Source organism: Odontesthes bonariensis, chromosome 5, assembly GCF_027942865.1.
Source record: "Odontesthes bonariensis isolate fOdoBon6 chromosome 5, fOdoBon6.hap1, whole genome shotgun sequence".
Lineage (NCBI taxonomy): Eukaryota > Metazoa > Chordata > Actinopteri > Atheriniformes > Atherinopsidae > Odontesthes > Odontesthes bonariensis.
The window spans coordinates 14,801,838-14,818,603 of NC_134510.1; the positions used below are offsets into that span (position 1 = coordinate 14,801,838).

At 44.2% G+C, this 16,766-nt stretch overlaps 1 protein-coding gene across 1 annotated transcript in view; it reads right to left on the minus strand.

The window, feature by feature from the left end:
* The window catches only part of znf407 (zinc finger protein 407), a 143,926-nt gene that overhangs the window by 71,766 nt on the left and 55,394 nt on the right, over window positions 1-16,766 (minus strand). Inside the window, exon 5 of the mRNA XM_075464973.1 lies at window positions 5,186-5,260. Within this exon, the coding sequence (XP_075321088.1) occupies window positions 5,186-5,260 (75 nt within the window). The remainder of the gene's footprint in view (window positions 1-5,185; window positions 5,261-16,766) is intronic.

Consider the following 16,766-nt stretch of genomic DNA (forward strand, 5'->3'; position numbering starts at 1 on the left):
CTGCAGCATAGTGTTATACATATTTATATATATATATATATATATATATATATATATATATATATATATATCAGTCTTATCCTGTTTGAACGAACATATATTTCTGATACCATATGCGCCATTTTCCCCAATGCCAAACCTGTAAATAATGACTTCTAATGACCAAGCTTAAAGGCACAAATAAAAACACAGTTACGTAATCTACATAGTCTCTCTGCTGGCACTTTAAATGCAAAAACAGTCAATCTACACACACTTCCCACTGCAGTCGCGCAACAACGGATGCTCTGAATTTCCCTGTCTTCATTTTGTGAGTCATCACACCAGCGCTGCATGCATCACGCCGGTTATTTCTGGATCTGCATGGCTTTTCACCTGGTTTTCTGTTTTCCTCCAAGGGATTTCAGCACCGAATTCCGTGGCTCTGACATGTTGTAATGTTACAAATTATAGAAAAAAAAAACTGAAAAAAACCCAAATGTATTTACAATAAGAAAATCTCCAACGCACAAAAAAAAAAAAAACCTTCTTTCAAGCTGCACGTTTGTGCTTTGTGCTCTCCCACCTACTTCAAACAATTATATCTTTCTTCTAGGTTGTCAGCACTCCAGTTCCAAGAGTGATGAGTGTATTAGTTCAAGGAGTTTATTATTACAAGCGTGAAAATGGCAGCCGTTTTAACAATTACCTATGAAAGCAGGTATGTGTGACAGGTCAGTTGTCTTTTGGCGCCCTGTTTTTAAAGAACTAATTACAAGCAATTGAGTCAAGGTTGCTGGCGTCAATCATGCTCTTAAGCCACGCCCCTTAATGGCAGAGTGTTGGTTTAGGTGTGTGCAGGCGCCGTGTTACAGCAGGGAATTCTCTCACACACACACGCACACACACACTAACCATGGTCATAATGGTGAGCTGTACGGATTAAAAATAAAACTATGTGGTGAAATATTTGAAAAAGGTGCAGAAAAGAGAGAAAGCAGAGATGAAGTTCTCAGAAAAACCTTGACAGACAAACGGAAAAATGGAAAGTATTTGGACTGTCACTCCAGAGGAGTAAAGCTCCACAACGGAAACTTTTGCAGATTCTACAGCTGAGACTTAGCAATGCTTGTCCCCACTAGGCTAACGCAGACTCTGCATCCGTACACCGAATACAGCAGAGTACACGCGAAAGATAATTCTGCTCTGCGCGACATTACAAATATGCGATAAGAAAAGAAACATCACGAAACATTATCCCCATTATGATTCTGAGCTGTAATAAAGATGTCCCAATAAAAACCTTTGGAGATCCCTGCAGGCCGCTACACACACAACTGAGGCAGGTTCTCGTAGACTTGTGAGGACGTGCGCTCCTCAGAAGTATGCTTGTATGTGACAGCACACACATGCAGGCAAATAAAGGGACAAAAACCCCTCATCTCCACTCAGTGCCTGCAGTGAGGAGTGGTGGTGTGACTGAGACGCAGACCTAGTTGTGTCACTTTCTAACAGAACATCTTCACTTTCTTCAGCTCTATCTCTCTCGCTCCCTCTCTCTCACCCAGAACCTGTCAGACAGTCAGAGTCGGTCGTCTCACCCTTCCTCCCCTTCGATTCATCCCCCCCCGCTGGGGTTAGAACAATATAGGGGGCTAATATTAGCCTTTTATTTAAAGTCTGATCTGACCAGCACCAGCCACCAGTCATTAGTGAGGAGTGATAGTAATGAGGAACCGTGTCCTAATTTCATACAGGTATCAAATAAACAGTTTTTCTCTTATGAGAAGAAAACGTTGCGTTTTTAAAGCGGTAGTCCTGTTTTTATGGACGATCTTCACAGGGTTCTGTTACCTTCAACCTTATTAAACAAGCATGTCTACAGAGTGGATCCCATATGTCATGAAGATTTGCAGGTTGATGACCAAAGACAAGTGCTCAGTGTGTGTGCATTTAGTCAATTCTATTCCAAAGTAGCCTCTCCAAAGCAACAACTAATGCTCCAAAGGTTTATCACTGTGGATTTGCATCTATATACCAAGTCTCGAATATTATAAAATAACTAATATCACCATGTGGAAAATATGCTTCAATACTTTGTTCATACATTCTGTTGTGCCAGTCTCACTGTAACAAGCACAACAAATGGTTGTTATCATCAACTATTAACAATAAGTATACAGGTCAGACTTAGCAAAAAATGGCAAATGAGACACTGTTGGTATTGAATTTGCACAGTTTTCAAAGTAAGTGAGAAAATAAGCATACAGCATATGCATATATTTAGTCTGCTATGCTGTAATAACACTGAACACCAAAAACCGAAACAATATGACAAATAAAGCAATAAAGGGCAGTCGACTGCACTACACTGCAGCAGCTCGCTGCCTGTGCCTACTTAGATGATGTCGAATAGTTTAGGCTGATTAAGTAAAGTAGAATCGTGAAACCTAAAGCACTGTCAACCTTTAAAAATCCATATCAGTGGGACTCTATCCTCCTCACAGATACCCACCCAAAATAACTTGGTGTTTGAGGTCCCAGACATATTTGGCTAAGTGGGGCCTGGTGGAACCTACGGCTAGTCAGGCCTTTTTCTCCTCCTCCTCCTCCTCCTCCTCCACCTCCTCCTCTCTTCCTTTGACTAACAGATCTCCCAAGTGTTCTAAAAATACCTGGTGAACAGGGCTGTAGAGATGGTGATGAAACTGCCTCTCTGACACTGTCCCACTGCAATCCATCTCTCCACCGCCTGCCAGCCAGCATATGTTTGCAATTGGCTCCCCCCAACCACCCCCATTGCCTCTCGACTCCCCACCCCTCCTCAAACTGGTCCCTAGTTGCTGGTTCAGGTACACCCCCCTACACACACACTCCCGTACGCACACACACACACGTGTGCACAATTCCCCATCCTCTCCCTCTCCCTGTCTCTCTTTCTCCCTCGGCAGCCGTCCTAGTCTCCAGGTCTGGGCTCTCAAAACCAGTGCAGTTATCAATCACTGAGCCAGCACTGTCAAGTCGACCCAAACCACTCACACACACACACACACACACACACACGCACACACACACTTTGTTACTTTCTCCTTTTCCCTTCTTCTCCTTCTTTCATCTCCTCTCTCTGCCCATCTCTTTGTCATCCCATCTCTCTTTCTCCCTCTTCCATCCTGCATCCTCTGCCTCCTCTCTTACACTTGCCCAAATTTGTTCCACTTAATAAGCCCTCCCCAATGACCTTGTGCTAATTAAGCTGCACTGTGTTGGAAATATGATGGTTAATTAATGATGAGATAAATTCTGTCTGCAGGACTGTCAGAAAAATGATGACACCGTGTTTTACAGGTTTAAATAGAACAAACCTTGTGGCTGTCCTCCCTCATGCAGGGGACTGTCTGTGTGTGTGTGTGTGTGTGTGTGTGTGTGTGTGTGTGTGTGTGTGTGTGTGTGTGTGTCTGCTCGCATATCTCTGTCTGCGCATATTCAAATGTAAGTGAAAGAGTGCGATAAAAAGACCACATGAGAGAAAAGAGGAGGGAAAGAATGATCTGTTGATGGTGGTTTGCAGGTACAGGAGAGGACAGTTTGTCTTTCTCCATATATTTTAACTACACAACATGCAAGTTTACCTGTTGGGAGTAAACATACATTATTTGTATGGGTGTGCACATGTGTGTGTGCAAGAATGTGTTTTTTAAAACACTGACTGAGCTACTTACTATCAGGTAACACACATACCTCACAACTCCAATCAGCCTGCCTGGCAAGGAATAAACAGCTTACGGCAGGATGATGCTGGTCCTTAGCTTTCACAGGTGGCCTCGTTGGGAAGCCATTAATAAATGTAGATCAAACTTCAATTGTCGATTTTGCTACTCAGAAAGTGTAGCCTGGAGGGTTTGCAGCTGAAAAAAGAAATCTATATGCCTAATTTAATAACAAATTTCTATTTCTTAATCTTTTAGAAAGCTAACGTACATGGATGGAGTCAGACGCAATGAACGGCAGAGGCATCTGTTCTGACAAAAGGGAAAATTCTGTCTTTTTAACCTTCAGCTTGACTACATATTGGGCTTTTTGTTCATTTTGAGTCCTCGGATGAAAGCTGAACCGGAGCAACCTAGATGCTCCAGTCCACGGATCGGTGGTTCGAGCCTGTGGTCAATCAGCCTCGTGGCAAAAGATGGTGACCGCATTAAGCGCAAGTCGCAGAAGTGGAACTGTGGCTGTGAAGTATGATGGTACAAGAGAAGTGTGGAGCTCTGTCAACAATCTCTGGGTAGATAAAGGTTACAGTCACACAAATGTGGATGAAACAGACTTGAAGCAACTGACGATATGAGGATTTGTTTCCATCTAATCCAGATGAGCAGCTGACAGTAGGAATTTAGCTGATAATGTCTGAGACATGGGGAGGCATCTGGTGGTGCTGCTTACTTCTATATCTGAAGCCACTTGTCACGTCTAATACAGCATGTTGTCAAAAGTATCAATTTGGATGCGGAGTAATGAAAAAGCGGGTCTATTTCTATTTTAGCAGCTTACTTGACAGATTGAGAGGTGTTTAACGTCTCGTTTTGGCTTGTCAGGGGTTTGGGTGGGGGGGTGAGGGGGGTGCCTCACAACTTCATCTCCTCATCTTTCCCTTTCACGAACGCACACACACACACACACACTGACAGCAGGGCTCTGTTTCTGATAGGCAGGGCCTGGCGTGAGGCATTACGGATACACAGAAAAGACTAATTCACATACACAGACATAAACAGCCAAAGAAACATCCTTCATCCTTAATTCAAGAGGGAGAGCAGGGAGTGAGACGAGGGAGAGAGCGAGATAAAGTACGACAGAAAAAAAGAGGCCGAAGAGACCGAAACAGACAGAATGAGTTAAAGCCATTTAACTCATTAAGAAAAGGGAGCATCTCAAGTTATATCTAGCTAGCGGGGAAATTTGTGCTTTAAAAGCATGCAGACCTCCACAGAATTTGTTACAGACATTCCCTTAAACCTTGGCTTCTTTTCCTAACTCGTGTCAGTCAGGTTGCAGTCCTCTTTCTTTTCCACAGAAAAGACTTTCCCAGAAACATGTAGAAACTCTTTAGTATGCCCGCCGAACATTGCAAAGAATTCTCTCCCAGACTGAACTGTGGTTCAGACCACAGATAAAGACTCATCAAGCATGACGTCTCATGGCTTTGATTTACCGTTCTTTGCGCTGACCGACTCCGTGTTTGCCCAGCAGGTGGGTACTGAGGTGCTTCTTCATCACAAAGGCCCATCTGCAAAACACACAGAGAATTGACAAGAGTTAACAAAGTAACATGGTCAAACTTCGCAGTGCTGTTCAAAGCTAGAGTTTGGTGTGGAGAGCGCGCTCCTGCGCCCGGGCCAATGCTGTATTTGACCATTTTAACACAGCAAACTGGAATTCTGTGGGTTTGTTTAACGTTTTCCATCCTCCAGGTCTCCTCATCGTTTTATGAACAACAGTCCTACCTCAGTAACAAGTTTGCTTGTACTGTAGATTAGATTAGGTTTTAAAAATATCTAGGACCTAACCACATCAACACAGCATCTGCTGTCTCTGCAAGTCGACTGTCCCTCTGCACCGTGACTGGCCTCTGCAACACTTCTTTCAGTGAGGCTCAAGCACAAATGTCATTTCTGTTTTCTGTTGGGACTTTTTCCAAAACTGAGCTGCAGCGCAGGAAGGCCACTTTGTTTTTCTGTTTGCTTCTTTTTCAATGATTCCATTGAATATGAAAGAGTTCATTTGCTGCCTACTGTTGGACATGCATGAGAACACAAAGCCATTCCTCTCTTATAGTCCTTGAATTTTCTCAGGAGAGTAAAAAACTTTCACAACAAGCTTTCAGAACAGAAACAATACAGCTGTTACGAACATTTTCTTTTTTTTTTGGATTCAATCACCATTGTTCTTTTAACTCGTGACAGACAAGCAAGTGCGACCCAAACCCTAACTTTGCAAAGCTAATAAGCCCTGCTGTCACGTTTTAGTCCTGTTCAGTGTTTTTCTAAGCGTAGTGTCATGAACTTTAACATTGAGCATGCAAACTGAAGCCTGTAGAATCTTGGATGTAGCTCTTTGGCTTTTTGGAGTGTTCCTGAGCATTGCATTGCTCCATCTCGGGGTAAAAGATTGGCAGATCTCACTGTGGAATGATGGACTCAAAGTTGTTTGGAAATGAAGCCCAGCTGGATTTATGGGCAGCAACAGTTGTCTCACTAAGATCCTCACTGACTTGTGTTAACACACACCTGAATGCAGCAGACCAACAAACTGACAAAACGTCTGCTTTTTCGGAGGTGGACACGCTGGTGGATGACCTATTTATCAGGTGCATTTTATTGGCAGCAGCTGGTTCCTGAAAAGTTTTGAACCCACTGACTCTGCATGGTGAAATATGTCACGTGTTGTTGTTCATCTGAAGTTATGGTCACCTCATTTCAAGACCTGACAGGAGGGTTTTTCACAATTCACTGAACAGAACTCTGTTTTTTTACACACAGCTGTAACTGGGACTTTTCAGTTCCAAAAGTTGGCAAAGTGTACCCCATGATGTAAATAAAAGTGCCACACAAACATCTACACATGTGCAAGGATTTAAACGCTCCGCTATCTACAGTGCATGCAACAGCACGCGAAAATCATCAAATAATACCAGGGCGCTGTTGCTTGACCGTGACCACAATGTCCTGAATTTGTCGAGGGTCCTGAGTTTACCGTGTCTCCCAAACAGCATATGAAAACATAATGAACGGATGACAGGACTAACTACTCTGACATCCAAGCTGCTTCACCAGTGTTTTCATCCTCTGGCCTTTTCATTTAGCACCCATCACTTCCCATTATTGTGCAACTGAGAGACAATGACCACATCTGAGAGCCGAGGATGGCGCTACATGAAAGAGGCAGAGGGACTTCAGCCGACAGTCATGTGGTTGGCACGGTCGCTGCAAAAAACCCGATTCCTGCCTGTCCCTTTTTTTGTGTGTGTTTTTTCTTTCTTTTCTCCTCTGGATGTTTTCAGTTTCCTTTTGTCCAAGTCGATCATTATTCTATTTTCTCTGTGGAAAACCTGTGAGAGTTTCTGAGGCTTTCAGTCTCACTAAGTAGTCAGTCTTTCGTGAAGCAAAAGCATAATTATTTCACCATTTATGTTGCCATGTCAGTTTTTACTCCCCCCCCCCCCATGTCTGAACAACACACACACACAGTGCTGTGTCCCATCATCGCCCCAGAGTCCCGTCCGTCATCGAGGCCCCTGAGGCCGACTCTAACTAACACCATCATATAAATATTCAAACATGTTCCACTGTTTTGCCTCATTATCATCACTCTAGATTTCCTCAATCCTCTCCAACTCAATCCATCCACCCGTCCACAATGTTGCCTTGGAGTTAAACTGGGAGCGAGCGGATGACTAAACCTTGTACATTCCAATGTGGGAGACTGGCAAGATCAAAATGTTGAGCTGTTTAGGCCTACTCCAAGTGCCTCTGACTGACACGATCATCTATAAATAAACAAACAGCATAATTAAGATATCTCTGAGAGGTTTTTTTTTTGTGTGTGTGTGTGTGGGGGGGTGTAAAAGAATGCATCAATACATTTGAGAGAAAAGCACGGCCTTGAAACACTTCACGCGTGCTTGTTTAAGTCGTCGTGTTTAGACGTGGGGAAAAAAAGAGCTTGCAAACATTTCTGTTAATTATGTATTACAGCTGTCCTTCATAAACCTAATTACAGAGTGCTGAAAGGCAACAGGGGCAATTTGCATATGCGCATGAAAGACAAGACATATGCAAAATATGATTTTAATTAGCATTCTTTGATAGCAAGGGGTACAAATCAAACTGGCATGTTGTGAGATTCTCATCTCACCCCCTTTTTTTTTTTTTACTGGATTATTTTCAGAGTGGCGCCAGTGCAAGATGGTTAATGCCCTGTGGAGGCACCTGGCACAGGCTGTGTTTATACCCACACAAACAAGCACACACACACACACACACACACACAGAGGAATGGATGTTAATATTCCCAGAAATGCAAAATAATACCACGCAGAAAGCTAAATAACCATAGATAAATGAAAGAATAGAAACTCACTTTGCACACAAAGGGTGATAACAGATTCCCAATTAGTTGCTCACTGTGTGATTATCAGAGGCAAACTACTATTCTTGTTAATGTTGAGATGAACTGCTGTTGGCATACACACACACACACATACAAATACCAATACGGATACAGACAAATGGTGATTCTTCAATACAAAAAAAGTCATCCACAGGTACCGAATCCCTCAAGCATACACATTCACACACACACACACACACACACAAAGAAAGATCCCATATCTAAATGTTAAGGGGGCAAATCCATTTGTTTAAGGCAGTGTGTAATCAGCCCCCTGCCTATAGTGTGTGTGCATCCTCTGCCATCCAGGTCAAGGCCTCAGCTTGTCGTCCTGCTGCCTTGGGCTGCATCATCAGCCCAAACCATCAGCCTTGATGGTTATTGTAACAAAGGGATACTTTAACATGCCATTCATCCATATCAATTCTCTTCCCCCTCATGAATTGAACTAATAAGGCTGTGCCTCTGCCCTCTGGGGAGGCTCATAATATCCATTGCAGATATGGAAAAAAAAAAAAAAGAAAGAAAGAAAGAGAAAGAGAAAGAAAGACAGAGGCTCTGGTGTTTCACGTTCGACTTTCCCTTCAGACTAATCGGCGCGCCACAGCTCGTTAGGTCCGTGACGTGCCGGAGCTTTACCGATAAGCAGGGGAGACACGGCTCAATTACCCACAGTTACAATCTTTCTCTTTTTCTTCCCTCCCGCCGCCTGACGATGAAGAGATAACATGTCAATATTTGATACAAACAACTTCATTTGCCTAATGGCGTTCCTGGATAGGCCCATCTACAGGTCCGGAAGGGATGGGTGATCTAAGAAAAGGCCTCCAGCAGGAGTCAGCTTAGACGTACCGTGGCAGCCCACCCCCAAAATCATGCATACCCATTCCCATTGGCCCATCAGCTGTACACGAGGCATGATGGGATACGCCAGGACGGACGTAATGTACTTTACCAACTTTTTCTTAAGTTACTTTCAGCTGCTGTCTTGGAGGTTTTTTATTGTGACTGTAGTCTTTGGTTTTATTGAGATCTGGTGTGTGATGCAGACGGCATCTCAAGGCTACAAAACTCAAACTATCTGTCACCAAGCAGTGCAAACTACACTGACAAGGTACAGTAGGTGGCAACTTTAAACTCAACCAGAGATTGGGCAGTCAGGTGATCATTTCTGGGCAAGTGTTTGGATATAGTGAGTCATCTTTCCGAATGTCTTTTCTATTCCCGGCAGTGTGATACAATGAGTTAGCCAAAACCTCCCAAAACTATGCGCTCCAAAAAGGTTCCGTTTAACAATAAGCGAACCGAATGGGATGGAGAAAGTGGACAAAGGCTACGGACAAATCTCGGATTATTTTACAGTTTGGAACGGTTTGTAAATTTTTCGCTATTTAAAGCGACTGGACAGTCAGTCTGCTGCCTGCGGCACAAAGGCAAAGCATGAAGGTAAACAGGAAAGGCTGCAGGGTGAAACATGCATCTCAAGTCAAACACACATCTGCATTGTACTTTGTTAAAGAGTAACTAAAGACCGATTACGGGGGAGCTACCAGATGTAGGAACGGCTCAAAACCTCACCAGGCGAAGCCGCCGAAGAATCTTGGCGAGGAGGAGCAGTTCCGTTGGGGAAAGATGAAAGGGGACGGGGGTATGAGCTCTGAAGTTATGGAACTATGTTTCAGCTCTTTTGGATGAGTGCACACACACACACACACACACAGACAGACTCTGCAGTGGTCCGCTGGGCCCCAAAGAAATGAGTGTGTGTGGGCTCATCTAGCCTCCTGTGCCAGGCCTAATGATGGCCCCCACCTGCTGCTTTAATGTCACAGCTGGATCGCCCTCCATCCTTCACTGACTCTGACTGCCATCAGCAGCAGGTAGCTCCCCTCTGCACACTCCCACCTCCGTCTCCTCTGCCATCTCAGATTCCTTCATCTCTCCTCGCTTCCATCTTCTGCTTCTCCGACCCCTCACGTCAACAGAACCTCCTTCTTTTCCACCTCGCCTTTTTCCCTCCCTTCACCTCCTCTTCCAACTTCTGTCCATCTTTACTGACGTCTTCCCATCATATGTTCTCCCACAGTGTTGCCATTTCATATTCAAGCAATCAGAATGTTTAGAAATTTGGAAACGTAAGTGTAAGTTTGTAAGTGTGTAAAGGCACTGAGCCCCATCACAATTAACTTGACAACTCTCTGTAGAAACGCTGCGCATTGAATAGCGCCTATAATGTCAAAGGATGCACCTATATTTACCACTGCAGAGGAAGACCTTTAAAATGAAAAGGAACATTTCACATTGTCACAACTAATTCACTCTTCAAAGCAAACAATCTTTTTTTCTTCCTTGTTTATTTATTACTTTTGTCTTTTTTATGAAGCCCTCCCGAAGAAGCGGGAAAGCTGAAGGTAAGTTGACACGTCTAATCTGAGAAACTATGACAGGCAGGTGAACTGACAGAAGAACAGAAACCCACACTTGGCTGACAGCAACCCTGCAGCGCTGAGACAGCTGCCGACATGTCAGACAGACAGATAAACAGACAGGAACACCGAGTCGGAGGATAAGACATTTATTGACAGATGGAGCGGCTTCTTCTCTGACACAGAGACAGACAGCCGAACGTCAAGAGCGAGGACCGAGGAAGGAGGGATTCTGCGGAGTTTAATGGATGTTCTACAAGCGAGCCTACAGGATGGGGGGGGGACTACAGTAGATGTGATGTCAAATTCGCAGATGTGGAGATAGATGGTGATGGAAGGGTGGAGGAAGAGAAACCACGGGAGACAAAGAAGGGAAGTAAAGGAACATGAAAAATCATGATGGAGTTTCTAGATGAGCCAGAGTGGATGTGAACTCGGGTGAGACGACGAGCCAAATTCAGTTTGCGGCGCAGTCGCTTTGTTTGACGGGAGCGAGAGGTGACTTTGCGTCAATACTGCTCGGACTCGCAGGAGAGCCGCTTATGGAAGCATCCCGTAATTCAACAGACACGGGGAGGAAAATGAATAAATAAAATCATCCAGATTGATTCGTTTTTTTTCTTTTCAAGCCTGTGCCAGAGTAAAGCAGGCACTTGATCTATTCTAAGATGATCTTGATAAAAATAAAAAGGGAGGCAAAGTGTTTCTCTGACGACTGATCAACGTCAGGGCTCTCAGAGAAACAGACACCTCTCACTTGCGGCGCCTCAGCTCGCGCACGTGTGTGCGTGTCCTCTAGTTTTAGAGGAGGTACATAAAAAGCTCACTTTGCCTCTCCGAAGGGGTTTTTGGATCATCTGCTGAGGCAGGTGATGGGGCTTGACGGATTGATTGAGGCAAAGTTCTCATCGACGGTGGCAGCGCCCCATAGAGTTCCCAGCTCCAGCGCACACTGTTCCATTAAAGGATCATTTAGAGGGAGAGCAAGTTCCACCTGCGCTTATGCAGAGCACGCCCTAATGTGAGGCGAAACACACATTTTCAGGACGGGAGAGAGGGAAAGGGGAAAAATTATAATAACAAAAAATAATAAAAATTTCAGTCCCTTCCCAACAGCGCATTTCCATCTTCAAGAGAACAGCGATTGATGAAGTAATCTATTATTGATATCATCATCGTTATGCGCCGGTGGCACTTTCGGCGTTACAGAGCCCCCAGCTCTGAGCATCATTGCACTGTTTGCATATTATGCTACTCAGCTTCATTATATTTTCTAATTAACTGCCTTAATTTGGGATTTAAATCCTGACTGAGAGGAGAAAGTTGAAAACGCTGAACAGGAAAGAATAATGCCGCATTTGGTGTCAAGACGAGAAGAGAGGTGTGGAATGGAGACGCAGGCGCGGGCAGTTACGGGAGCAGCTGAAGCACTTTTCAAAATAGACTTCCAAAAGCTGGCATATTGTGTGGCATCAGCACAAACAAGATCCACTTTCATAGATTAGAGGGGGGGAAAAAAGGAGGCAAAACGATCCGCTGTGAAGACGGAGCACGTCCTGAGGAACATTTTGGAGACGCATAACATTCTGAAGATATGCTGCACTGCGAGGAGGTGAAAAAGTCATTTTACACAACAAAACAAAATGAATCAAAAATGCCGGTTGTTAAGGGCTGTTAGCTTCTCTTGCTAATGCATCTATCCCTCCTTCCTTCCCTCTCTTCCTCTCTGCAGTGCAGTTAAAGATATGAAAAATATATGTGCACCCCCCCAACCACCCACCCACCCCCTTCCGCCGCGCCGTGTTAAATCATTAAAGAGAAGTCCTGCTCATTATCTCTCTAAACAAAACTTCTCTTAAACCAAATAAATCACTGTTGCGCTGCGCAGCTAACAGCCGTGAAGGGATAAATTACAAAGCGCCTCGCTGGCAGCGCTGGTATTTTAAAAAGCTTGCTGCACAATTTCTATGATGTGCAGTAATTTGTAATGCAGGTTTCCTTATGTTTGTACGCTCTCCTCAGGTGTGTGTGGCGCACGCGGCGAGATGAGGTGAAGGGTGGGGAGTGAAGGATGAGAAAGAGAGCTTATTTGTGCTTTTCGTGCTTTCGACATAATTAGGCAAAAATTACTCGGGGGGGGGGGGGGGGGGATCCTGCAACCCCGATCGCATCGGCGGAGGAAGGGTTTGACTGATATCTGAGAGTAAAATGTTTATGTCTGCAGCAGACGTTTTACATCCAACTGCTCCCAGGAGTTAGCAGCTTGTGGTGATATTAAGCAGGAAAACATTTAATTATTGATGGCTTTGGAAAAAAAAAAGAAATAAAAAAGAATCCGTTTTTAATCAATATAGTATTCTTGCCGGGGTGAAAACACCTTTGAAAAGCACTAAAGGACATTTTGATCGAATTCAGTTGAGAGGCTCCTTGAGTGTTGAGTTCAACATTTACACCCTGACACAGAAGATGTTACATGAAATCCTTCCCAGCTGAGAGAGATTGCTTTAAAAAGGGAAAAATAAAAAGGGTTCCTGTATTATAACCAACACTGCTGATGTTACATTCATAATCAGCAAGTCAAACGGATATTATTGCAATTGTTGCCACATCTTTTTCCCCGCATTAACCGCTGCCACACCCCGCCTAATTGAGGGGAAACTTACCAGCCACCCATCGCAACCTCTGCCCCCTGTGAGCTCCGTCGTGGACCAGGAGACATGATGAGCCCCATCCCCAAACACCCCCACCCCCGACCTCTGTCCAGCCCCCAGTGGCAGTATTAAACTGCATGTAACAGGGCTGCACTGGGGTCCGTTTACAACAGCGAGCCTCCCTCATGGGCCCCCCCGCCCCCCAGGGAAAACTAACCAACAGCAGCCCTGATACCCTCAACCCCAATAAGAACGAGAAGCATGATTTATTCAGTCTGTTTACTTCATAATCTATCCGCCTGTCCTCTGAGAACAAATTAAATGTATGAAAAAGACTGTGAAAGAAGAATGGCTGAATAAGAAAAGAAGAGAGAAAATTAATAATGTAAACCAAAATACAGAAAAATCCCAAGGCTGAAGGTCTATAATGACTCAATTCATGACAGGCACGTTACAGTGTGTTAGCAAAGATGCATGCCATGCACACATGACAAAAAGATTCCAAACTATTGCTCCTCAAACAAAGGTAGGACCAAAAAGAAAAAAGAGGGGGGGGGGGGGGGGGTAAATCAAAGACAACCGGGCTCAGACCTGACCGTTCGAGAGGGAGAGGGCGAGGTGAGGAACTCGAAAGCTTGAAAAACAAACAGAAGACAGCCTCTAATTTCAACCGCTGTTGTTTTGGTGAGTGGTCTCGCACATTAAAAAGAACTGAAGCAACATGACAAGTGAGAGTTGTATTTCTCCCACCATAGTTTTGCTAAAGCAGAAAATCCATAAAACATAAGGCCTCCGTATTGACGTTTTTCCTCAGCCAGCTGAGTGAAGGGCGTAGCTGGGATGTCAGGCCTGTCTGTCGGCCGGCTACCACTCTCATTATCCCCGTGCCTCTGTGAAGGGCAGCTAAGGTCACACTCCAAAGGAGCAAAATAAACCGCTACGGTACTAATCTAATATTCAGCCATCCTATCAGAGAAGGACTTATTAGGCTCAAAGAAACCGGAACTGTTGATGGAGAGGAAAGACTGCTCCAAGTGGAAGTTCACATTTTCTGAATACGAAAAGTTGAACTGCAAATGTGACATCTGTCATCCTCTCCGGTTGGAAGAACTGAAAAGTACTTTCAAGTTCAGTGTCAGCTGTCTCAAATGATGTAAAACAATGGCCTTTCTGGAGAGTGAGTGAGAGCACAGCTTCAGAATTTACACAATATACTGCTCAAGTGTTATTATAGTTGCTGATGCCTCCTACTCAAAGCCAGCACACTTCTCCACCTCTTAAAATATGCACACACACACACACACACTCACAAAGGATGTCTTTGTTTGGCTATTCCTGCCGTTGTCTTGACACCCACCATCTGCCGCCCCGGCAACAAGAGACGAGTGAAGAGAAGAGTTTCTCTTCTCAAACTCGCCGGCCATCTTCCAAACCCCAACACTACACCCTGCAAGGTCTCCGTCAGACACACACACAGCTGACGCTCTTCAGAGCTCTACAGGTTGAATCAGCACCGCTAATATTCTGCACTACATTACATTACATTCAGTGGCGGCTGCTGACTTTTAAAACAGGGGAAGCCCATATTACGCGTTCAGGGTTGTAGTGGCTCGTGCCATCCCAAAGCAGAAGATAGCAAAGTTAAAAAGAATTAGTTATAACATAGCTGTGTCTAGTATGACAAGTATGCCCAGCAAATACACAGAAATAAGGTATAGACTTTGAAAATTCAAACAGTAAGGCCAAAATCAAGTATGATCGAATCTAAGGCCTGTAAATGGCTGGATCAGAATCTGTGGAGCATTTTTCCCTGTCATAATGAATACTTAGAGTTTGATGGTGGTGGTAAGTATTCTTAAAAAAGGTAACATTTGTGAATGGGCTGCATGAATTCTGGAAAGAAACAACTAAAAGTATTACACAGTGCACCTTTAAACTATAAGCTAAGCTGCCATTGTGACAAAACTACTAGCTAACACGACAAACAAATGCACAACAGGAATATGATTGACAAAACTTCTAAACAACAAGGATGTGTTTCTTATTTACAGTGTAATATTTACAAAAGTGTATGTGTGTAAAGGATGGAAATGGAAACGACGGGAAATGAGTGAAACTCTGACAGCACTTTCACAGACAACCAGTCTCTTTCGTATCTGCTTTGGGACTGAAGTTCCAGCGTGCTTCTCCCCGCTTAAAAATTCGGCTTGATGGACAAACACTAACTCCAATCATCACGACACAGCCCCTCATATTGACACGCCCACGTCTAATCTACCCCCAGAGACGCCGAGCAGCCTCGGAAGTGATGAGTTTTTGTCGATTTAGCCAATGATGAGCTAGAATTGTAGAAAAAAACTTGACTCTCCCGCCCCCTCCTCAAAGCCGGGCAGCTCTCGGCTCGGAAGCCTGGCTGTTGGTGGCGGCTTCATAACATGATTTCCTCAGTGAACGGCGGCGATTTCAGGTCAACATGTTGTAGTTATGAAAGTAAATGCAGTATTGGGCATATCTTGTGTTTTGTGAATAACTGTTTTATCGTCAATTTAACATTGAAGATGTAGCAATTTCGCCAGAGAATGGGAGAGGCTGTCCGGTTTCCCGTGTTATCTCTGAAAAGCCGCGGCTGATTACATTAGGAGCCATCCAAACATTCATCTTTCTTACAAAGAGCAAAGAAAGTGTTGAAAGTTCTCATTCAGTCATCTCGGAAAGTGTGTGTGTGTGTGTGTGTGTGTGTGTGTGTGTGTGTGAAAATGTGTAAGGAGGCTGGGAGGTTACATTGCAAAGGTCCTCCTCAGTCACAATCTATAGATGTGAGATGAATCACGGAGAGCAAGCACCCAAGTAAATGAATAAATAAATAAATAAGTAAATAAAGTGTGCTATGTAGATGAGGGTGACGAAGCCTCCGTCTCGGCCCATTCTGCGATGCGCTGCCCATTCATCACCTGCACATGCAAAGCGCCCGCTCTGCTCCTTAGCATACTCGCATATTCTAATGAAGGCTTGCATGCAAATGACGACGACCTTTTCCTTTTTGTGTTTTTTTCCTCTTCTTTTTACAACTTTACATTAAGAGAAGGGGAAGTGGTGAGCGGCGGCTGTAATGGCCATTAGAGCGACAGGCTGAGTACGTGACGCTGTGATCCAAACTCGGGGGATGGCTGTAATTAGGCTAATCTATTACCAGGCGCCGGCTGTCAGAGATCTTTATGGCAAAGGACAGACTCGTCAGACACTTTATTTATTAAAAATGGACGTGGATTTTTTTCGAAAGGGGTTTGGTCAGTTAACCCCACGGGAAAATGTCAACACACACCAACGTGGACTCAGACATGCAGAACACAAGCACCCATGGGACCTGAGTGCTGGCCCTGGACCTCTGAGGTGCTTCATGCGGCGCAACTTAATATCTGCTGAAAGCCTGGTATCAGACTGATAACGGCTTCTTCCGGAATATTGTTGAATATTGTTCATTTAGTGTAGTTACAAGGCTTAATATGGTTTTGATTAAAGAACTGATTATCAAGAACTGATTACACAT